General features: G+C 40.9%; 1 protein-coding gene and 1 long non-coding RNA gene across 4 annotated transcripts in view; one reads left to right on the top strand and one right to left on the bottom strand.

Moving 5' to 3' along the window:
- fgf14 (fibroblast growth factor 14) overlaps window positions 1–23,313 on the top strand; it is a 109,950-nt gene extending 86,637 nt beyond the window's left edge. For all 3 annotated transcript variants that reach the window (XM_040005391.1, XM_040005393.1, XM_040005392.1), the window contains exons 4-5: window positions 18,753–18,951; window positions 19,651–23,313. In XM_040005391.1, the coding sequence (XP_039861325.1) occupies window positions 18,753–18,951; window positions 19,651–19,793 (342 nt within the window). In that variant the 3' untranslated portion in view covers window positions 19,794–23,313. The remainder of the gene's footprint in view (window positions 1–18,752; window positions 18,952–19,650) is intronic.
- On the bottom strand, window positions 21,866–24,301 carry LOC120717421. Its single transcript, XR_005692193.1, has 2 exons — window positions 24,175–24,301; window positions 21,866–23,840 (listed from the first exon to the last, which is right to left on the bottom strand). It is a non-coding gene; the product is annotated as an uncharacterized LOC120717421 (long non-coding RNA).
- Window positions 24,302–24,313: the final 12 nt, after the last annotated feature.

The raw sequence follows: 24,313 nt of genomic DNA, 5'->3' as shown, positions 1-24,313 counted from the left end.
CATGTTTTTTCTTGCTGAAGTATTTAAATTACAATTTTGTATCTTATATTTAGCACAATGAAATTGAATTACTACAGAAAGAAACTTAATGATAGAAAGTGAATCGACTCACTGCAAATAGGTTAGTGTAGCCTTAGAGTTCCCATACCGATGGTGAACCATCTAAAGCTTCTACAATGGGGATGTAAGCATCAAAACCTGAGTGTGGAGAAATGGAAGAGGGCTGCCTAATGGCTATCTAAATGGGCTTTAGCTTCGTATTTGCTGTGTGACATATTATCACATACACCATTAACAGTAACAGCAGTCCCTAATAACGGTGCCTCAATTCATCAGGATAAAGGACCTATCATAGAGTAGAAACCTGTTCAGGAAATGTTTTGAGGAACAGTGTTCAAGATATTGACTTGGTCTCTGGATCTCACTCTGACTTACCATGTGGTGGAGAGATGACCAACCTTTAGCCTTATTTCTGCTGTGCTTGGCTCAGACGAGCCTCTGATCGTGCCTGATAATGAGCCTGTCCATTTCATGTAGGCACAAAATGGACACAGTGGCGCAGGCGGAGAGTGGCGCAAACTCACCCCCACACGTTAGCATGTCGTTAGCATCGAAGCTCTTCGCTGGAGTGAAGACACAAAGTTTGCCAGTAAACTGCGGGGGACGAGCACGACAACGTAAAAACATTTGTAACAACAAGTCAAATAATCTAATCACCCCCCTCGCCCAGCTAAGCATGAAAGTTTTAAAAAGGCTAGCAAAGGTAAACTGGCTAAAGCTAAAACTGTCCAGCATTAAGAGCCAGCCACAAGTCAGAATCCTCATTATCAGCACACAAAGAAAGACAGACAAGCATCCACACCTATGTGTATTAGAGCCACCAATTAACCTAGCCTCATGAAATCTTTGAAGTCATGAAATGAACATCTTTGGACTGTGGGAGGAAGCCGCAGTCAGGAGAGGACCCGTGCAAACATGGAGAGAACATATAAACTCCACACTCCATCCCATGCAGCAGGCAAAAGTGTTAACCACCATGCCACTGTGCTTTCAATGTAATATTTATAAAAATTTAATAATATTTTTAATTTTTACTTTACTTATTTTTCATGTGAGTAAAATTAGAATCAGCCACGAGAATGTTCTTCAGTTCAATACAATAACAGAGAGACAATTCCAATAATCAGATGACTCCCTATGAGCAACCATTTTGGGACAGTGGGAAGGAAAAACTCTGTTTTAATAGGAAAGAAACCTCCGGATGAACCAGGCTCAGAGAGGGGCAGCCATCTGCCACAGTGGGCTATGGGTGAGGGGAGGAAGACAGGACCAAAGACACACTGTGGATGAGAGCCCGAGTTTAAAGTAATGATTAAATTCAGAGTGGTGCATAAACACAGAGTAAAAAGAGGTGAGTGAAGAAGAAATACTCAGCACATCATGTGCATCAGCCTAGGTCTGTTGCAGCATAACTAAGGGAGGATTCAGGGTCACCTGGTTCAGCACTTTAAAAAAATTGCAATCAGTGCATCTCCAGGCAGAAGCCTTGCAACTATCTTCTCTGCGCTGCCTACTACATGATTCCTTTGGGTTTTGCATAGTCCATGCTTTGAGGTGTAAGATCAGGTTTTGCATCATGACCTATTTACGGGCCTACTCAACATCAGGCAGTCATGTTGGATTTCATGTGGTAGCTGAGTAGTTTACTATAGCTACTTATTTTGGTTTATCCTCAATGGTATTTAACATGAAGGAATGATCCATGGAGGTTTTGATTGTTATGGATGTTTTATAGGGGTTCAAGCTTCAGAAAGACTTTTGTGTCATGCCCACGTTGTTGCAGTTTTAAGTCTTGCTCAAAATCTTCTCAGGAGCTCGAGCAAAGTGTGGGGGTGTACGTGTGAAGGATGAAGGTTCTTTTGCTGTGACAGAAAAGCCCTCAGTGTTCAGCCTGCCTGCAGGTGTAATAGCTGCAATCCTCTCTTTACCTCCACAAGCATCCTTCTTCCTTTTCTGTTTCCACCCATGAAATGAAAGTAACATTTTATCAAGCTTCACCCCTGGAGTTATAAAAATCAATATAGTGAGAGCTCCTGCAGAAAGGTTGTAAATCACGTGAATTAATTCTCTTAAATCAAAGCCAAACCTGGTCTCCAGTGTGTATGTGGCTGTTCACACTGTGAGCCAGTTGACACAACAGCTACTATAGGAGCACAACAAACTGCAATTTCCAGGGCAAGTATATTTATGTGTACACATGCTATGCGGTAAATACTTTGGCAGGGAAAGAGCTGCATTCCTCAAACCTCCTGCAAAATCTTCAGATTTGTTTTTTGAGTGTGTGAGATTACACTTGTACTGGAAAGAAATCTCTTTTTAAGCAGTACAACGAATGCTGTAGTTCTGACCTGTTGCTTAGAACTGTTTGCTGCACCATCTTGTGGTTACAATACCACAGCTTCACTGCAGAGGCCAGCAGGTCAGAGGAAGTATCTGTGTGATACACCCACACACAGTATTCCACTAAAAAGAAATAAGGAAGCTTGCTGTTGTATAAGCGTATTGATAGAACAGATAAGAACACAAGAAACCGCTGAAGATCTGGAACTTAAAATCTCATGACGTACATTTTACTCTTGTGTTAAATGCCACTTGTCCATCATGCATAAGTCGTTTTACAGTTCTGGCCCTTCTGGGTGAGATATTGTATTTTTCCCAGAGTGAACACCAGCAAAGAGCTTAACTGTATAGGCAAGTGAGTGAAAAGTGGCATCAAGCACTTAGATTTGACCTTTTTTCCAGAGTTGCACAGTGAGGGCTGATGTGAAAACCTGATGTGAGCCTTCAGGTGAACAGGTTTTCCCCACAGAAAAACAAGAGAACTTGCCTGTTATGAGTTGTTGGTGCCACTGTACTAAAGAGCAGTTTTGATAAATTTGGTCTTCTGTGAATTTAGTTTTGGAGTTGTTCTAAAGCACACTACTGGGGAACCAGGGTCGAGAAAATGAGAGCTGGTGAACTGGGAGACTCAAACATGGAGGGAGGTTAAACATGGAACATACCTGCTGCTATGGGCCTTGGCTGTAACATCTTCAAATCCCACCTCTGCAGGACGTTTTCTCTGCATCCAAGAATAGGAAGAAATACCAGAGGAACTGCGACAAAACATGGCCCAGTATCAGGATCAATCGTAAAGTCGGCCTTGCCAAATTGTCTTTGTTTTTAGATGTGGATTGTGATAAACATTAGACTGTTTATACGTCATCAGGTATAGACTTGTTAGGGTACTGCTTTGAAGTGGTAGATCTTCATCAAATCTGATTATTTAATAGGGGTTTTACTAGAGCCAGTTTATAAAAATGAATAAAAACAGATTATGGGATCATAAAACGGGTCATGAGATGATATTGCTAAGGTATTAGTATCCATACCCCTACACTGTGTGACATTTGTGATATTGAAGCAGATTAACATGCACTTGAATCCTGCTTCAGCCCTTGGCAGTTGGAACTGCAGGTGAGAACTACGAGCTGAAATATGGCAGTCCCATCCATGCCTAATGTACCCAACCACCAATTTATCTGCAGCATTAGTTATAGTGTCACCATTTCTGTGCATTCCCAGCTTGTTTAAATTTAGCATTTGGCTTGTTTGCTTTTCAAAGCAAACTCGTTAACTGCATGATCGACAGGATATGGCTTATGATTGAACCGCTGGCAGGCTGCTTGGTTTCATGGTTCCTTTCTGGCTGACTGGCTGCCTCACTCAGCCTTCCAGCTGTAGCCATGCCACATTTTATTTTCAGAGGGAGACAGACTGTTGGGGAATCCTCTGCTGTTTTCCCCTCATGCACAGACGTTCAGGCTGAGTGCTTTAGCTGCTTGACAGCAAGGTTTCAGCAGCGATGGACATTGTGAAATGGTGATTCTGCAGTCCAATTTCAAGAAGGAAAAATAAGTCCTTCTAATTTTATCCATTAAAGTGGTGTGTCCTTTGTTTTTTCCTGAGGCCAGCAGTTGTTTTTAATGGTTTGCAGTGATAGTACCATGTACTTTATTCCACCAACACTCTAATCACAGTGAAGATGGAGGGGTGGGATAAATACCACACTGACCAAACACCAAAGTCTTCTGATTTAAGTCCTGAATCACAAATAACAACCAGCAGAGTACAAGTTAATACTATTACTGTCTGGGTAATATCCACAGTGCTATTATTAGAAAAACATGAGGACAAAGTAGTTGTTATTAGCACTGGGTCTATCAGCTAAGCCATTAAGATAAGTCATTAAGAGTCATATACTACCATACTAACATTCAATATCCTAGCAAATCTAATAGCTGGAAAAATGGCCCATCCAATTGCTGTCAAGCCATTTCCAGCTGGGTGTTTTCAGTGCTTGGTGTTCTGAGCTAGCAGTGGCAAAAAAGAAAAGAAAAAGAAAAAAGGAGTTCAAGCTGTTCCAGGATTACTTCTGTGCAGTTCCAACATCTGGCTTTATGTGAAGGACCAGTGACAATTTAAAGGGAAAGTCGGAAAATCAGAATAAAGTGTCTTTGTAAGGCATGCCACGTGTCAGAGAACAGTTCCAAGTCTCTGGACTTTTATTGGTCAGAAGAAATACTGGTTTTCCAAAAGAGATTCTCTCATTTGGTTTTAGATGACAGTAGAGAAGAAAGCTGTTTAACATGTTTGTCCAAAATCTCCCAAAGTTGTTCAACGAGGTGGAGTCGAACAACTATTAATCTCATTTACATAGTCACCAAACCGTTCATTGACTCCTTGTGCCCCGTGGATGCCCTCTGTCATCTTGGAAAATGAAACTTCCACCAGAAGAAATATTTTGTCATAGGATAAAGGTGATCCTTCAGATCAAGTATGTTCTGATCCGGAGCTCCACTTCAGTCTTAGCGGGGAAAGAGGTCCCAAACTGCATCAGCAAAAAGCCCACAATGTGGAGAAGCCACCAATACAAGAGAAAATGTGACTATTACTGTGATTCTTCAGTGGATCATTTTTCTTCTTTTGAATCCTGGATCAGACCAATATATTTAGATTTTTTCAAACCATGTTTCAGTCCATACTGTATCTGTTTCATTTGGATATGAAAATTCATGGTCGCCAGGAGTGACATAGGGTCATGATGCTGAGTGTGAAATGCAGTCAGTGGAGATTATGTGTACTCATGTGTACTTGCACTTGAGCATCTGTCTTACTAATAATAATTTAAATTGTGTGAGTTAGAGTCAGTCTAGAGTACACTATAGTTGTTTGCACACAAAGTTTACATTTCAGATTTCATATGTAAGTCTTGCTGCCATGTTGGGGCTCCAGTGATTCAGTCAACTAAAGCAAAAAGCTCACAATTTACCAATTAATCAGTGAATTTATTATATAAACTGGTAACTCTCTGAACAAATGTACAGCACCTGTCACCTTAGCTGTGTTCAACAGAATGATTTACAATTACTTGTCATTTACCAGAGCTGCCATTCAATGTGATTTTTTTTTTTAGTGCTGTGCCTTGGTGACCTTAAATTTATAATTCATACATAAAAGAGAAGCAAAAAGCATGCTCTGGCAACAGCTCATTAAAAGCCATGCCATGTTTTAAGACCTTTGTCAAGCTTTTGGCATTCTGAACAATTCATGGTCCGTATCTGGCATCAATTAAAGCTAGAAAAAGAGCGTGCCTGCATTCATGATAAGAGGAGGTGCTCCCGCATAATGCCATGCCAAACCTGCTACCAAAACTGCACTGTACTGCATTTTATCTGTGTAAACACAACCTCTGCCACGCTCTTCCACCCACCCAGTACAAGGTGTCACAAAAGATGAAAGGGCAAAGAATGAAGGTGTGCCTGACACGAAAAAAAATTCTACATTTTGTCATCTTTGCTTGTATGAAAATAGATCGCTTCATCCTTCAGTCAGATTACGTGCTCTAATGGCAAATTGCTGCTCCAAGCACACTCCAAGCTTTTGCCTGTAGTTTCCTATACCTCTTATTCTAACTAGCAGTAAATGTGTATTGGTATATAATATTACCTCATACTTATATATGAAATACAATAAAATTCCTTTCCATTTACTGTCATTGGTGACACAGCTAACTCTAAATATAGAACTCCATTACTAATAGAGTAAGTAGTGAGTAAGGATTGCTACTCATCTTACGTTCAGAACTAGTGAGATGAAGGAGATTTTTATTTATTTATTTTCCCCTGTCCTGTCTGGAAATGTAGCAATCTGAAGTGTTGTTTCTAGGCAAAAAAAACCCCCAAAAACCTAAACAGACACAAGTGGAGCCTTACAGCATTTGCTATAATGGTCCACTTCATAGTCATATTTTATCAGAATGTCATATAGTTGAACAGGCTGAATGAACAGATACCCCTCTCTTCCCTCCAATAGGCACCTCCTTCATCCATCCATCCATTCACTTCCGCTTATCCTTGTCAGGTTTGCGGGGGGTGCTGGAGCCTATCCCAGCTGTCATAGGGCAAGAAGCGGGGTACACCCTGGACAGGTCGCCAGTCTGTCGCAGGGCTAACACACAGAGACAGACAACCATTCGTGCTCACATTCACTCCTATGGGCAATTTGGATTAATCAATTAACCTATCCCTACAAACTGCATGTCTTTGGATGGTGGGAGGAAGCTGGAGTACCCGAAGGAGGAAGCTGGAGTACCCGAAGGAGGAAGCCGGAGTACCCGGAGGGAACCCACGCAAACACGGGGAGAACATGCAAAGTCCACACAGAAAGATCCCGGCCTGATGGTGGAATTGAACTCAGGACCTTCTTGCTTGCTCATTTAAGAGGCTATGTTTTAACCATCTTGAGATGTATTGTAGCCTGTTGGCTAAGAAGTAGTGGTGAAAGTTAGGCACATATAGTGTTCCTCTATCCTTGGTCCGCTGTAGTCTATTTAACCCTTTCATGCATGAATTATGACAACCTCAATCTGGATTTTTTTCCTTAAGTATTTTTATTCTTCTGTAGGCATGAAAAAATGATTTTTGAACTCCATTTTTTTTTAAACATATACTTTTCAAAGAGTTTGTGGGGGTTCCAAAGGAAGTTAGAGATGGGGGAGTCCACAGATCTAAACCAGTCAGGTGACAGTGAAACCATCATTTAAGGGGTAGAGACTTACATCTACTCAGATCGTCTTCCACTTTCTTTAAAAGTGCCATGTGGTTCCAGATTACAATGGAGAATAAGAAGAATTATAGAGCAAGCAATAGATCGGAGAACTGTAGATTTTAACCAATTTATCAAATACTCTTGAGAAAGAGTTTATCAATTCACAGAGAGTGGTTAGCCAATGCTGGAGAAATAGTAACACATCATCCACATATGTTCTGCTCCTAGTGGTTTGATTAAAATTGCAAACAGTGAGGGGGAGAGTGGGCATACCTGCCTCCTCCCTTTGGAGACATGCTGTTGGGGAACGCTATAATATGTTTAACCAGTTTATGAAAGAGTTCCCAAAACCAAATTTGTGTAAAAGTTCCAGATAAAAATTCCCAGTTCCCTCCATGAAATCCATTTTCTGCATCTAGAGACAATATTGTGGTTTAATTGTTTTTACTGCATGAGTAGTCAAATTAAGCAATCTATGTGTATTTGTTGACGAGTGTCAACCTTTTATTAAACCAGTTTGATCAAGACGTGTTATGAGAGGTGTTATCTTCTCTCATCTTTTTGAGACGGCTTTGCAGATTATTTTAAGGTCAACATTAATAAGGGATATTGGACAATAGCTGGTGGGAAATACAGGGTCTTTTTCTGGTTTTAGCAGGAGACTAATCTTGGTAGAATTCATATTTGGTGGTGGTCTGCAATTTTCCCTGATTTTCTGCAACATTCTGTGGAGTACTGGTGCCAGAATTTTCCAGAATTCTGCTGGAAATCCACCACTACCTGGAACCTTTTCATTGGGCATGCTTTTCAGGGCTTCCTGCAGTTCACCTGATGTCAGTGGTGAACCCAGTGCCATCTGATCATTTCCAAAGGGTTATGTTGTAAAAAAAACCAACAATTTTTTGTAAAAGTCCCTGAAAGTGTTGTTTATTCTTTCAGGGTCATATACCAAGTTACTTATTTTTAACTGACTAACTAGAAACTGACATGATCAGTTACCATGTTCAAAATTTTGCAAGCAAAGTCTTTGTGGTGACATTTAGTTTTTTGGTCAATAATTTCATTGAATTCTACTTTTGCGTATTTTTCTCAGCATTTCCTGTTCCAGCTAGGACACACAGGCTTCTTCTAATGATTTAATGGTTTCTTCTAATTCCTGAATATGTTTGTTTTCGCTTTTCTTCTTATGTGATGAAAATGAAATATTTTTACCTCTCATCACAGCTTTCCCTGCCTGCCAAAGAACAATTGCTGATGTTCCAGACAGGTCATTATAGTCTAAATAGAAAGCCCGTTCTTTTTTAAAATATTTAATAAAGTCTTCATCTTTATGCAATGATGTATTAAATCTCTGCGTTTTACTTACCGGAATGACCTTCTTATTTACTAGAGTCGCTGACAGCTATAGGGTTTATCTCAGTGTCTGAAATGTCACTCAACAGTGAGCTGCTGACTAGGAAATAATCCAGACGAGATTAGGAGTGATGGACATGTGAGAAGAAAGTATATCCCCTACGGTTGCTGTGAAGAGATCGCAATGAGTTGCAAAGCCTGGGTATATAACTGCGTTGAGTACTGTGGAATTAATATTTTTATGTATTAAAACTGCTATTCTCCTTTGCCTAGAGTTATAGCAGGCTGAGAACACATTAGGAAACTCTGGGGTTTTAAGTGGATCTGTATCTGTGGCAGGTCTATGAGTCTGTTGTAGGGGTCGTGGTAGAGTTGTCCGTCCATGTAGGGCCAGTTCACGGCAATGACAGCACAGGGGCCCTTCTAATTGAAGCTGCGTTGGATGGGGAACAGGACCTTGAGTCACTCCAGGATCTCTTTGGGGAACTGGTTGTTTATGCTAAAGTTTGTTCCTTTCCTTTCACCTGCTCCTTGAAATGTTTGAATTTGGCCACAATATTCGGGCGTCAAGTCTCCTGGCTCTGAGGTGATGGACCCAGTGGAAGGTGATGTTCTTCACTGTGTCCTATGGAAGCTTCAGGTGGGTCTCGATGAAGGTTTTAGTGGTAACTTCTGCTTCCTCTTCAGCAGATTCTGGGATGTCTGACAACATCAGGTTATCTCACGTGCTATGGGCCTGGAAATTGATCATCTTTTTTTTTTTAAATGCAGTAAGAGACTTGACCGTGTCCTGTAGCATAGCATTTTCCAAGGATCCCCTTAAGGAGTGGAATTCCAGGTGTAGAATTTCGACCAGAGACAATCTCGGGTGGATGCTGGACAATCGCTTATTGATTTAGTCCAAGATGTCGGCAAGTCTTTACCGGGCAGCAATGTTGTTCCGGGTTCTGCTGGGTCTGCTGAGTCTTCTCTTGGAAGATGAGAAGATGGTGACATGTTCTTGGCTGGGGAGGAGGAACTCTAGGCTTTCTCCCTGACAATAGCATCAAAGCGCCAATCAATTTATTCCTGAAGAGTGTACAAATTCTCCTTCGCTTTCTTCCAGGGTGGTGGAAACAATTATCCAGATGGGTTTTGCTGTTCGTCAATTGTTTGGAGTGTTTAAGCTTCAGAAAGTATTTCTTTCATTCTGATCCACCATTGAGTTTTGTTCACCAAGGTTCCATCGTCTGACATCACTACAGCATTTTCTGCATCTCAAGCTGTTTAAGTGCAAAACAGTGAGAGTCACTTACAAGTGAATCTACATGGAGGGGACCTGCATTTCCTCTTAGAAAATCTGGGACACTTTTCCTGAGGGTGTAAACAACTCAAACAGAGCAGAGACAGAAACGCTGAGGAGAGGAAGCTCTGTACCTGCAGACTCACCTCTTGGTTTTTTTTTGAAGGGGGGGGGCTTGCATTGTAAGCCTTGAGTATCCTTGTTTCTTTTTGTTTGTGCTTGGACTTGTGCGAATGTCCATGCACTCTTCTAGAAATACATGTCAACATGTCTGAGATATGCTTGTCAGCTTGTTGCACAGAATAGATTGCTGACTTGCCCGACAAAAGATGACAAGCCAATCTAGCAAAAATCCGGCTGCCTTGACACCAATCTGGCCCCAATTTAAGGATCAACAGCAGCAGAGTGGACAAAGACACACACATACGCACACATTTAATCCCCACTGATCTAGGCGTGGGTGGTTGCACTTTGTGTATTTGCTCACCAGCAGGCTCTCTTGCAATGCGTTTTTTTTTTTTAATTGAATATGAACAGAATATTTTTTCTCATATACTTCTTCGCTACAATCTGCAGTGATTTATTCTGAAACCTTTCAATGGGTTCCACTTCCCACACATTCAAACTGACCCCAGTGAAATAAGTTTAGGGGTGGTGTTTGTTGCAGTGTTGAAAATATTTAAAATTAATGAAACTGATATTAAAGAAATATCTCATTTTGAGATTTTCAATATCACAAACTGGAGGACAGTAGTGGCATAAATCTTGCTTTTTTTTGTGTAATTCTGTTGTGCATGAAGTCTGTTATACAATCTATAATCATTCATGGCAGCATTAAGCCCTCCAAAACTGTCTTTTGAGGGCTTTAGAGATTTTTTTGAGAGTTTCTTACTGAACCAGCAGAGCACTCCAAGCCAAGAAAGGCACTTTTTATTCTTTTTAAACCCAGATCCTAAATATTTATTGGATATCGCATGCTACAGATTCATCTCTCACTGAGAAAAGCATCATTTCCCTACAGCAAGGTTTTTTTGTGCATGTTTGTGTCTCTGTGCTTGTGTGCACATGTGTGGGTGTGTAATGAGCCAAGGGAGCTGTACTGGTTTGGTGTTAAAGGCTCTGTGCCTTCAGGGAAACTTTATTGAAAGCTTAAGTGCTTCTGGTGGCCAAACACTTTAAGGGTGCCACTGTTTTCTACCACCCTTCCAGTAAACAGTATGTAGGTTAGTGCAGCACATGCGTTTTTGGTCATTTGTGTTAAGCTTGCAGAAGCATATTAAGTTAGTGCACATAAATGAACTGATATGATACGCTGAAGTATCTATCTACTTCAGTGAATAAGGAAATATCTTCATCTTCCTCTATAGAATACAGAATGAAATTTGATTTCAGCATATCCAAAGACATTAAAATATGAAAAATAAACAATAAAGTGACTCAATTTTAAGCATTATGTCTTATTGTGTTTTATTCTTCATCATTATTTTTCATTATGTGTTATTTTTCTTTTCCTTTATTTTCCAGACACGAACTCAATGATTAACAATCATCATTTAACTGCATTCTCCAAGCCGCTCATAAAACACTGTGTTATTGCACATTTGAGTCAGTGCTGGAAAGCATGACAGCTTCACTTTGTGCAGATCCAAAGATCTGTGAAGACAAGGAACAAAGTCAAGAGATATTTCTCTGACATTATGCCTTTGAGGTTTAGACAGGAAGTCATCTTTATCTTACTTTGACTTTTGTCATCTGTTTTCTTTTTTAAAATGCTTTTTTTTTTTATGCTTCTTTAAATAAACTCCCTGCCGTTAAGTTTAAGCTTTCGTTTGTAAGTTTTCCAAGATGTATATGTTATTGTCGTAACATAATTTAGCTCTTATAAGCACATAGGCTTGCGTGTGATGTGCATTCAGATCGTTTAGGGAAAAGAAAGAAAGAAAACGGAAACTGTACACCGTGTCCGTACACAATTCATCCAGCTGTTTACTACCAGCTCTCCTCATTCGGTCCCGTCTCCTTCTCTTTCTCTGAGGGTGATAATCAGACAGGTCTGCCGAAGCCCCCGTTGTCTGCACACACTGTCGACGTGACTCTTATACATATGAGAGCAGCTTGGCATTGTAAATGCAGCTCAGCTTTCTAGAGGTTGACCTTTTTCCATGGATTAACAGGTTTTATGCTGGCAGCATTAATAAACAATTTCTTCATTTCCACAGTGGGGTAGTGAGCAGTCGCTCTGCATAATAATGTGCCCCCTCCCACATGAACCTCGACTCACCTACTTTTAGGAGGCTTTGCAATCGTGACCTTTATGGAGATTTTTCCAAAGAGTCTTTGTTTTAGAGTGACTCTCTTGTTTTTAAACTGTAATTACTCTTACTCGGGGAATTTTTTAATTCACGCTCTCTCTGTATCCATGTGCCTTTTTAAAAATGTATTCTGTAGAAAGATTAACGCTCCCTTGAGCCACTTCTTCCCCCCTCAACCTTTCTCCCCATGAGTTGGTCAGTTTTTCTGTTTTGCTCTGGCTGTTCTTTATTTCTGTGCCTGTCTTTTTTGCTTTGGTGACCGGGGCTGATTATGTAGGGCTGAGCTGTTTTGGCCCTCACGCTGTCTGTGGCCAAGGTCAATTATGGCCTTCCCATTCAGAGCATGGCCAATCACGAGCCAGGGAGCCACTGATGTGGGAGCGCCAGGCGGGGGAGATCGAGTGGGAAGAAAATCAACCGTTTGGTGCCTCAAAAATGATTCGATTTTCCACTGGTGTGAAAGTGTGTAGTGTGTCTGAGTCTCCTTCTCCCTGTTCTCCTTCAATGTCACCCATGTTTTCCCGAGATATCAGTTTGATGTTGGGTAGAAAATATTTAGTGCACACCTCTGAATGTAAAGAGAGCATTTTCTGGTTTTTCATACAGCTTCAAATTCATATGTCAACATCAGAATTGCTTGGGGTCCTTTTTTGATATAAGGGGAATTTAATGCCAAAGATTTTAAACGAGGAAAAAAAAAGATTTTTGTTTTTGTTTTTACATGAACGTAACCCATGAATTTTTCAGTGAATCTGGCTTGTCCTTCTAAATGTACTATTTTGCCTGTGGTGAACACAAAACAACAAAATCAATCCCGCAGCAACATTTCTTCAAGAAAAGCACAATTGGGTTTTAGAAAAGCCAGGTGTTTGTTTTACCTTAATAAAGTCCCACTGGAATGGTGGCTTAGCTAAAGCACTCTTAAGACTCTTCCATGTACATAAAAAATATTATTTGCGACATGCCATTCAAAGAAAATTGTCTGTGAGACAAGCAAAGGTCTCATTAAATTCAGCTCTAGCAGTTTAATTTTCATCAAATTAGTGCAGCAAAATAAGATTTTGTCCCTTTCAGGCAGCAAAACAAAAAAGACACCAATACCTGATTGAGTTGTTCAGAAACTGATGCTGTAACTGTTTAGCCAAGTGTCGTGGAACAACAGCAGTTATTTGAATGGGGTGAGAGTGAAGCCAAACAGCTAAAAGAGGCTAAATGTCTGCAGAATACTACAAATCTGGGTGACTCCCTTCAGTTTTGTTTTTTAATCTCCATTTGCCCTGTTGTAAAGTGTGAGCAGGCTAAATCGTTGATCAGTTTTGGGTCAACTATTAGGAGAGGTTTAATTTCTATTTTGACACGATAAAGTTAATACGCACAATATGACTAGTACACTAATATCAACTCAGCACAACTCAACTTGGTTTTTAGGGTTTTCCATTAGGTGGTAGTTCCTGGTACCAGATACTTTTTAGTACCTGCTCAGCCGGGGCGAGCTGAGTCGATCCAAAAATATGACATCAGCAGACTGCACACCACTAATTGGCATCACTTGCTGATTAATGAGAGCGACTTCTTCGCATAAGTCAAACCGCCATTTTTGAAACCTGGCAACGTGGGAAACAGCTGCACAAAAACTGAGTCAGACTAAAAGCGATAGACTGAGCAGCAGGTATACCATCGCCTTGATATCTTCAGTTGTTGTGCTGTGTTTGTGTCGCATACAAATGACATCACAGGACTTTTGGCCATGCTCCTACAGCGACCCCACACACATTGATGTGGTACTCAGTTGTAATGAAAAATGACCGAACCAACCACTCAGTTCTGAGTCGATTTGAGTAGAGTCGAGGAGCTACTTGTAGAAAAAAGCCATAATATGGGTGTACGGTAGTTTCTAGCTGTGCCTAATCTCTGCTTGGGTACTCACATACATTTTCTTGAAGTGATGAAATTAGAACAAATGAAAAAAAGAGGGATGTTTTGGGTTAAGACAACGAATATGACAAATGATATGACTGAAATACACACTTCAAATGCAATCAACATTTTGTCTGCTATAGCTGCCTCCTCTGCTCCAAACTCCAATCAAACTGATTATGTTGACCAGACGTCTCATTCCACAAACAAACCACCTCCACTTGCTCAGCCTGCATAAACAGAGACGTGCATCTATGTGAAGGCATTTGATTAACCACAATTACGGACTTGGCTCCAGCTTATAGATTGCTTTGACTCCAGGCTGTTTTGTAGGTGTTATATAAGTAATCAGTGCTGGACCGGCATCAAAATGATGTGCCTAATTACCTGGGGTGCAGCTCACCTGACGAGGAAGAAGCAGAATTAATTACCTTGTTGAATCAAGTCAAGGAACCATGAAGGTAAAAACGTTTTGCTTCTAATCGGCTCAGCAACAGTTTTCTATAGCATGAAAAATCATTTAAACCACTCTTAAAGAACAGTGGTTAGTTTGTTTAACGAATGAATTTGTTCTTTTTTTGGTGTTTTATCCAGAAGAAAAATGACAGCCGCCCCTTAAGACAGCATTTTTCCACAATTTGCTGCAAACTCTTGTGTACAGCCAATAAAACCACATTCTTTCACCTCCCTGGCAGTGTGGACTCATCCCCCCTTACTGACAACTTGGACATAATAAGCAGCCATATGACAAACTACTGCTTGCCGCTGACACACGACAAATAATGATGGGGTTGAGCTTGCGCATCATCATCCGGAGAGAATGCTTGTTTGATTTGAACGCGCTCGGGCTCGTGCTCAGGGTTTTGTCATGTAAGGCTCCGTTTTTATTGCTTCAGCCTGCGGTTTGTCTGCCTATCAGTGGATTGTCCTGCTCAGCCTCTGCGGTCTGCTATAAAAGCAGCATTAATAGTTCTGATCCTAATCCCTACATTCACCACTAGAATAGACTGAAGTTAACTCTCTTGTGTAATGTAATCACTGTCGAGACAGACCAAAGTCAGGGGGCTGAATTTTTCTGACAAATATCTAACCATACCACCCTGACCTCTCAGTACCTCTGAAGACCTGCAATAACGATTTCAATACTTTATATCTGCAACCAACTGTGGACGTTCACAGGAGTTTTGTTTATCTGACATGTCAGCGGACGCTGGTGTTATGCATCATGCGTTTGTGCCTTCCACTCAGAAATGCCCACGAGTCCTCGAGCAAGGATAGAAAGGACACTCAAAATGCAGCCGGGTGCTTCTTAGCATCATTATTGTAATCCCGAGTGTCTTTCTGCTCCTTCCTGCTCAGCTCTCCTTTCAGCTGAATAGTGTCTGGAGGATAAGCTCTGACAGGGGTAATTCAGCAAAGCGCTAATTACATGATAATCATGGCATTGTGTGTCCTGTGTTCCAAACTAAGCATTTAGCCCATAAATAATGACCTCTGCTGTTACAGAGAGAGCCCCATCATCCCCAACTATGAAAAATCTGATATTCAAGAGAGGAGAACTTTTTTTCTCTCCAGAGATGGCAAGATTTATTAGGCCACTGCTTTATTCAGGCTGAAATATCTCAGCAACATTTTGATGTATTACCATGAAATGTTGCTGTGAAGAAACCCCATGAGATAAATCCTGCTCAATATTCTTCCGGCTGACTGCCGTGTCTGTTATTAGTGAAAACTGTTCAGAAGAATATTGCGCAGGATTTCCATGAAAATTCGGTAGAAAGTGTGATACATCTCAGAGAATGAACTCAAGTGACTTGGGTTTCACCTGCATTTTATCTTGCACCACTAGATACATTTGGTCATACTGTGTGAAATACTTCAACATCTAATTGTAAGGCTTCAGTCACACAGGGCTGGAAACCAGTTAACAATTCCCTGAAAACCTTTGGTCATAAGGGAAGCATATCCATTACTCAGCCGGTTGGTTAACTGCTCGATGTCACTCGGTGAAAGTAGTCGCAAAGAGGGTGCGGCACCAAGTTGTGCCTTATTCCTGAAACCACATTTTTCAAAGTGCTCATCTTATACAGTACTTAGAAGATGAATGGTGTCTGTTTCCTGTTTGCATCACACTCCTCACAGTTCTGTGGCCACTTGGCGAGCAGTAGACAAACCTTTGCAGATAAGTCGGTTTCTTTCATTCAAACTATGGGTTAGAGCAGGGGTGGGCAACTCCAGGCCTTGAGGGCCGATGTCCTGCAGGTTTTAGATGTGTCCTTGATCCAACACAGCTGATTCAAATGGTTAAATTACCTCCGCAACATGTCCTGAAGTTCTCCAGAGGCTTGGTAACAAACGAATCATGTGATTCAGGTGTGTTGACCCAGGGTGATATCTAAAACCTGCGGGGCACCGGCCCTCGAGGCCTGGAGTTGCCAACCCCTGGGTTAGAGTGACAATCTAGCAGCCAAATCAATCTCAAGGAGAATTCATGTACAGCACTGTACCTAGTGACAGTCAGCCTCAGCAGACTACGCACCAACTAGTTGGGCAATACACATTTTTCCCCCAGCGACCACTGTAGCCCTGTGTGACTGAGGCTTCAGCAATCAATTTCACAATGACTGCAAGCAGCATCCAGCAACCACTTGCAAGTAGTCAGGGAGTATTCACTTTTACACACAAGAACTAAACTGAAAATCAGTGGCAACAAGTGTTATGGAGTGATATATCCAAACCTAAATTTCTGATTCAAGTCATTGTCAGTACAGTATGTATAGAGTGGGTCAGGAGAGAGGTACAACAATGCATGCAAAACACAGTGAAGGCTCTATCCTGGTTTTAGTCATATTGTGATCATATGCAATACCATCGGGGAAATGCCTGATTGGCAATGGCTTAATTTTTCAGTACGACAATGATCCCAGTGCAGTAAAAGCATGTCTGGATAGGAAAAACACACAACAGAACACTGTCAGTCATGGATTGGCCTCCCCAGAGCCCAGACCACAACGTGCGGGATCACCTTGACAGAGAACAGAACAAAAGACAAAAAATATGCAAAGATGAGTTTTGAAGTGTCTTTTAAGAAGCCTGGAGAACTATTCCTGAAAACTACTCCAGAGCTTGACTAAGAGAGTTCAAGAGAGTTCAGGCTGTGCAGAAAAATAAAGGTGGCCACAACAAGTATTGACTTTCCAGCATTTTAGAATTGTACAAACTCTGCTTTCGCCTAATATATTGTATTTCCGTGTATGGCTGCAGATGTTTTAATAAATTGCTGCAGCTATTTCCCTGATGAAGCGTGAATCAAGACTTTTGCATAGTACTGCACAGAATGTGCAGAAATGACCTTTCTTTTCTTTCCTCTTTTGTGCGTGTGTGTGTGTGTGTGTGTGTGTGTGTGTGTGTGTGTGTGTGTGTGTGTCGGAGAACAGTCCCCAAAGATCCCCTAACCTTTCATGAAGCACCATTGTCAGATCAATATTTTACACTGGTTTATGAAGAAATGCCTGCAACAGGATAATTATTATTAGCATGCTGACACATTGAACAACTGTGAACATAATCACTGTTTTATCTACTGAAGATTAGCATAGAATCAAAGGGGTGCGGAAAAATAGATAAACAGTCATCAAAGACTCGCTTTCATAAAGATGTTTGTGTGTTTAGTTTTACATTGATTAGCATAGAAATTAGTTCGCAGTGGTTAGGTGATGATATTGCATATAACACAACCATTATATTGAAGACTTTACATATTTCTAGCTGAGAAGGTACTCCTTATAGTGATCTCTAAGGAATATTGTCACTGACCCCAGACATTGAGAACCACAGCAGTATGACACTTCCTGTGGTTTTATGAACCAATTCAGTGTGAACAGCTCACAACAGATGTGGTGGATGTCTCCTTTGTACGCTTTGATTAATATACCCCAATGAATGCCTTTATTTTTAGCTTGCTGGGGCAGACAGTGTAAAAAACGTTTTTATTACCCTTCTGGCTGGAGATGAATAGGTAACAGCAGAAAGAGATGTGGTGCCTCTGTCTTCATTTGTCATAGCCAGATTGAGGTGTAAAGGATGAAAGAATCACTTGATTAGCTCTATCATTATCTGAACAAAGTCCAGAATACAGTCATAGACAAATTGCTTAAAGCAGATATAATATGTGGGGGGAAATGAGCCCCTTTGGATTTTGCCAATTAAAAACATTGAGAAACTAGCGAAGCAAGTCTGGCTTGGCATCTGGGGTGAGGCGTGGTGGTCCTCGGGTCACAGTCTAACAATCTATACTTTCTGCCAGGAACATGAGCTAATTGACTGAACGAGTGCTCTAACATCAGATGTCAAGGTTAAGGCCAAGGAGAGAATGAGAGTTGCATCGTCAGGTTCAGCCTGAATCAGGCATGCTTACACCGACTGAGGCTCTGCAGTGCTCATCCTTTTCAAGACAGGCAGAAGTGTGAAGTTCATGTTAACTAGTTGGGTGGTTTCACATTATTCTGCACAATGTGAGTTTGAAATAAAGATGACACTTGTCCCGGTGACCCGCATTCAACATTAAATATAAATTATGACATCTTTTTTATTCTTACACAATGTGAACCATGAATCATTGATTTAAGCCTGCTTTAATGTCTCCCCGTGCAGATTATAGCCTCGTGAAGTATCATTTTCATTTTTTTTTTTCTAAGCATTGTTTAAAATCTGTCTCCTCCACTTTTGTCTCTCCGCAGGAACTCTTTACAGCAGAATGCAAGTTCAAAGAGTCGGTGTTCGAGAACTACTATGTGATCTACTCGTCCATGTTGTACAGACAACAGGAATCGGGAAGAGCTTGGTTCTTAGGGCTCAATAAAGAAGGCCAAGCCATGAAAGGGAACCGAGTGAAAAAAACAAAACCAGCTGCTCACTTCCTGCCCAAGCCATTAGAAGGTATGTAGCAGACATACAGATAAGACGATTATGCATGTATGGATGCAAAAACACCCAAAACTGACATAATGTGCTTGACAACTGCTGCATCATACTACATGACAAGATTCCATAATACTAATTGTATAACTATGTAACTGTATAGAATATAGTATATGTTTGATATGCTTTTGTATTTGTGTGCTGATTCATTCTTTTGCTCCTATAAGCATAGAGCATAGGAGGCAGGGCTGTTCTGTAAGTGCAGCATGAAATGTTGATAGTCCAGCAGATGCCACCATCAATCTTGTCAGCCACCAGCCTGATTGCTTCGAATTATTTAAGCAGAGAATCAAGTTGAAGTGTCCTGTCAAGGCACCGTTACAGCTGTAGTGTAGTGGCTGTAAAGTGGGGGATAATGAGACTCCTTTGCAGCTTTGTCAAAAAGTCTTTGTGTTTAGATTGTGTCTTGTGTCTCCATCAGCCCAGATAGATGAAAAAAAAAAAGTGAGTCAGTGCAAAGCTCAGTTAATCAAAACACGAATTTATTTTCCTTCGGTAAATTGCCTATTGTCTTCGATGTGTGAGAATTTGAGGATTTTTTGTGTTTTTACCACACGTTAGGACTGAAGAACAAGAATAGGGGATAGACGCTGCTTTAGTAATTTTCAATGTGTAAACTCTCTCTGTTTTCTCCCCTTAATTTTTCACCCCTGACAGTTGCCATGTACAGAGAGCCATCTTTGCATGATGTTGGAGAGACAGTGCCCAAGGCAGCAGTACCTCCCAGTAAAAGCACAAGTGAGCCGGCAGTGATGAACGGAGGGAAACCCGTCAGCAAGCCCGACAAACCCACCACATAGCCACGCCAGTGCCTAGTGTATGTGCATGTGTTGGAGGGGAGGAATGCGACGGAGACAGGGCTTTATCCAACTAGACTCCAGACCCTTCTGCAGATCCAGGCGAACCTCCCTTTCTTTCTTCTCTCGCTCCTCCTTTTTCTCCACCTCATTCTCTCAAATTCTCCAGCTGCCTCAGCACAGGCAGATGGATTCCTGAGGTGGCCGACTTCATCCAGCCCAGGAGGGACGTGCGTTTCACAATGACGCTTCTGGTACTTTGCTTGATGATGATTCCCCCTAAAAACCTCCCCCTTGTCTATGATGCCCTGTTGCAGCAGAGTCTGTGTACCTTCAGATCTATTTTCTATACCACAGTTCACCAGCTATGTTCTGGGATAGAGACTGTATAGATAGAGTAACTATTTGGACTGTTGTCCTCTATTTTTTACAAGTGCGTCCCCCTCTCCCTTTATTTCTATCTTTAGTCACACTTTTCTCTTTGTCAAGTAACCTAGAAAACATTTTGCAAGGGGGTTGCGTGATTTTCTAAGAAACACATGAACACAAATGTGGCATAAAAAGCAAAGACATGTGGAAAAGAGTCCAAATTTTCTTCTTGCCTACAATATGCACACACTCTAATAGACAGACACACAAAGTTTGTGTTGAAAATCTGAGATCTTTTTTTTTTTTTAAACAGCCAATAAAACACGCTGGAGGCTGGCAGATAGCTCCTGCAATCATAGCTGATGAAGTGCTAATTACCGCCACTGCAATCAATGCGAGGAGCTCCCTACACACATACAAACACACATACACATTTATAAACAGATGTGTGTGTGGGTGGGAGAGCGCTGTAAGGAATGGTGTATACATATCACTATCTAGGTCCCACCAGCGGTTCTGTCCGCCTTCTCTGGTAAATAGAAAATCTGAAGTCTATTTTTCTTTAATCTTATTTCAGAGCGTGGGCTCTAGGAATATCTCTAGGCCTTGTAGGCCTCTGTCCCTCACTCACCGACTTCTTTGGACTATGAGGCAAGGCTTGTGGCTTTGACCCAGATGGTCTATAACTGCAGCACTGGCAGCCACCTTACAGCAGTGTCTACATAAAGCCAGAAAACAACATGGCTGAAAACCAGTAGGTGACATTTACACTGGCTGCATCCCTATTTGGTTCAGCAAGCTAAAGCATGGACAAGGTTAATATTGTGTTCTCTCTTCTTGCAGCAGATATACAAGAGATGGCTTATATTATAACATTTTCACTGTATAAAACTTAGGGAAAATGACTATTAAAAATCATAACTTTTTAAAAGACTAGATATTATTATTATAATGAGAGAATTTGTCTTCTAGCTCAGCATGCAGAGTCCAGTTCTGATCATCTTGGCCTATCACGTGCCTGTTTGGACCTTGATTCCCGGCATGCAAAAACAAGTTCCCAGTCCCCACTGGGCCAAAGGTGCCTCACCCACCCTATACATCCATGTAGACGACACGTAGCATTATTCACTGAAAAAAACACACTCAGATGTATCCATTCTGAAATGACCAAAGTCTTTTTTTCATCCCAAGAAGAACTGATTCTTAAAAAAAAAAAAAAAAACCAGAAAGAAAGAAAACAAATCTCGATTCTCTTTCTGATTCAATTCACGGAAGCTTTCACTGTGATAGCATTTGTTCTGTCCAGAATAATCAACTCTGCTCAGATCCACAAAGGTCTTGACTGATGTCACTTTGGAAAAGTACATATACCTTGAATAATCACATGCATGTATTTTCTACAAGGAGTAAGGTATGGGCATTGTTCTTCACTATGTGCAAATGGATGAGCACTGAAGTTCAGTGTAGGAGTTGAACAGGCATGTATCACGGCTGCGGCACACTCACCGCACTTTGTTTTGCATTTTCATCATGACTGTTAGCAGTTTATCAAAGCTCTGTGTGATCAGTGTATTTATGTTCGTCTTGCTTTACTGGTTTTTCTTTTCCTAATAGTTTAGTTAAGTAAGATTTAGAACATTAAGTAGATCGTTGCTGCCGTATGCTGCTAAAAGTGCAACTATATTAAGAACTTGATTTGGTAAATATCATTTTTCTGAGTTTATTGGGATTATACATGGCCATTTCTTATTACAACACATCAAAGCACATCACATAGATATCAATATTTGTCTGTACAAAGCTGTTAATCCTAAAAATGGTGTCATATACACACACACAGGAGCTGGAAACCACTGTCATCCTCGCTCTTACAAAACTCTACATGCTGGGCTGGTGACTGCCCCAGCCCTGCAGCCCAGTTAACTGGCTCCTTCAAGGCTGGCTTTATTTTTGTAAATGACCAGTGTGTACAAGTACATCTGTTTGGATTGCTGTAGCCGCCATTTGTTTTGTTCGTCCTCATCTCTCTCGTATACGGGTTGTGTGTCGATTTCGTCTCCAGATCCCAATCGCGTTTTTGCTTTGTTACCCCATTTGTTCAAATGTGTTACGAGAATATCCTAGCTTCTGTTTTCGAACCTCTTATTTTGTATGTTGTCCCATCTGTTGCATGGGGAGAGGATGGCATTGATGAACTGCATGTAGTAGGCTATGTCAATCAAGAACTGTTGGTATGTACCGCTAATTTTACATATATGCAACGAGTTTGTCTACACTATACAGTTTGTGTTTGTTGTATACACATTATACAACATATTGAATAAAAAATATTTATATAAAGGTATACTGTAAAGTCAGTAACATACTTAATGCAATATAGTGTGCAGTATATTATTGCACCTGTCATTTTTCGGGGACAAAGAAAACAGAGGGGATTGGCTAGTTTAAGCATGAAAAAGGCCAAAGTAGAATTTACATTAAATTTCCTTTGTGACTTCTTATCGGTCCTTTTTTCAAGTGGTGACTGAGCTCTTGTGTCAGTGCAGCTCTCATCCCCTGATACCACCATTTGAAGTGACATGGACATCCAGCATGCCACAACTGAACTATTTATTCCCTTCTCTTTGTTTCTTCCACTTAGAATTTAACCACTACTAAGACAGTAAAGGTTTCAGGGCAGACTGTTTGTTTGACGGAGGAGAGTAGGCACTAATAAAATGATTTATTTTCTAATATATCTCTCTCTATATATACCATTGCAAGTATGCCCATTGGAGTTATGTCATGTTATAACAAATTTGTAACCATGTATGATTAAGGTCTTTGCATTGTTTTCCATGCAAAATGTTGTGTCATGCGGCACATTTAATGTTTTATTATGAAAAAGAAATAAAAACGTCAGCGTAACCTATGCCTCGAGCTTTCGAGTAAACTTTCAGTCCAGTGTGGGAAGGGCAGACCATTTACCAGTAAAAACAGACCACAGTATCAAACATATTACTACAAAGTCATCTTAATGATACATTTTATCCTCTCTCCAGCATTTGAAACTGTCATGTACTTGCATCCTATTATATATAGCCATTTGAAATATGTAAGCATTCCTACAATATCCAAAAAAAAAAAGCTGCTTTGAAAACATAAATGTTTACATTGTAATATGATTTAAGCACAGAGCTATGGCTGTTTCTTTTCATCTACAAAACCCAGTTTTAAAAGGATAGTTTGTAACCAGTACAATAAAACAATGAATGCTGTTTGTGAAATGCAGAGCTACGTCCATGTTTAGTCTTCCTTTCTCCTCCCCGTGGTTTCGATAACTTGGCGTTTCACCAGCTTGGTCGTGACTCGTGGTGCTGCTGGTCACACTGGGCAGCCAGGTCTCAATTCTCTGAACCCAGTGTCCTGTTCTCTGTTGGCCTCAGTATTCTTCTCCCACCCAGATTTCACAAGCGTTCCCGTTCCAGCCGTCCCAGCACTCGCAGTTGCCACAGTTGCACAACCCATTCCCTGTGAGATGTGAGAAGAAAAGCTGTGAATTAAAAGAGCTGTGCCATCATGCCTGACCTTTAACAAGGTTCCTCTTTTCACACTCCTTGCTTCCCTGGGTGCAGCTCTCTGATAGGGGATGGAGACCAATGACATTGCTCGGGACAGTCTGTGGTTTTCCACTGCTTCTGCCTTAACAGCAGGAGAAACATGGAGTTTAATTACTTTTCGATATTAATTTATTCGTGTTTTGTTTTTACAACATTTGGACAAAGCTCAAACATCTCTATATATCTGACCAGATCCTGTAGTAGGAACACAAACAAAATGAAAACGAAATAGGATCATAATATTACCAGAAGTCTGACTAACAGAGAAGTTAAGTCACCAACCCATTCACACTGGTTGTTTTAGGACTGATAAATAGTCAAGACATATAGTTTTTTTCTTCTTTATCTCTAAAGAGGGCCAAAGTGGCATAACATGCTACTGTAGGAATTATATCGCTACAGTATATACCCCACACCTCCCCATAAGCTTCCGGAGCTGTCAGTCAGAGGTGCTGGGGTTAGGAAGAGGGCTCCTGCTGGTCTCCTGTCACACGGTTGAAAAGATACATCTACCACCAAATATCTCTGTGGGAGAGGAGGGAGGAGTGTGGGTAA

This window comes from Simochromis diagramma, unplaced genomic scaffold (assembly GCF_900408965.1).
Source record: "Simochromis diagramma unplaced genomic scaffold, fSimDia1.1 OVJJ01000501.1, whole genome shotgun sequence".
In the NCBI taxonomy this organism is placed as follows: domain Eukaryota; kingdom Metazoa; phylum Chordata; class Actinopteri; order Cichliformes; family Cichlidae; genus Simochromis; species Simochromis diagramma.
This window is presented reverse-complemented; position numbering and strand designations above follow the sequence as displayed.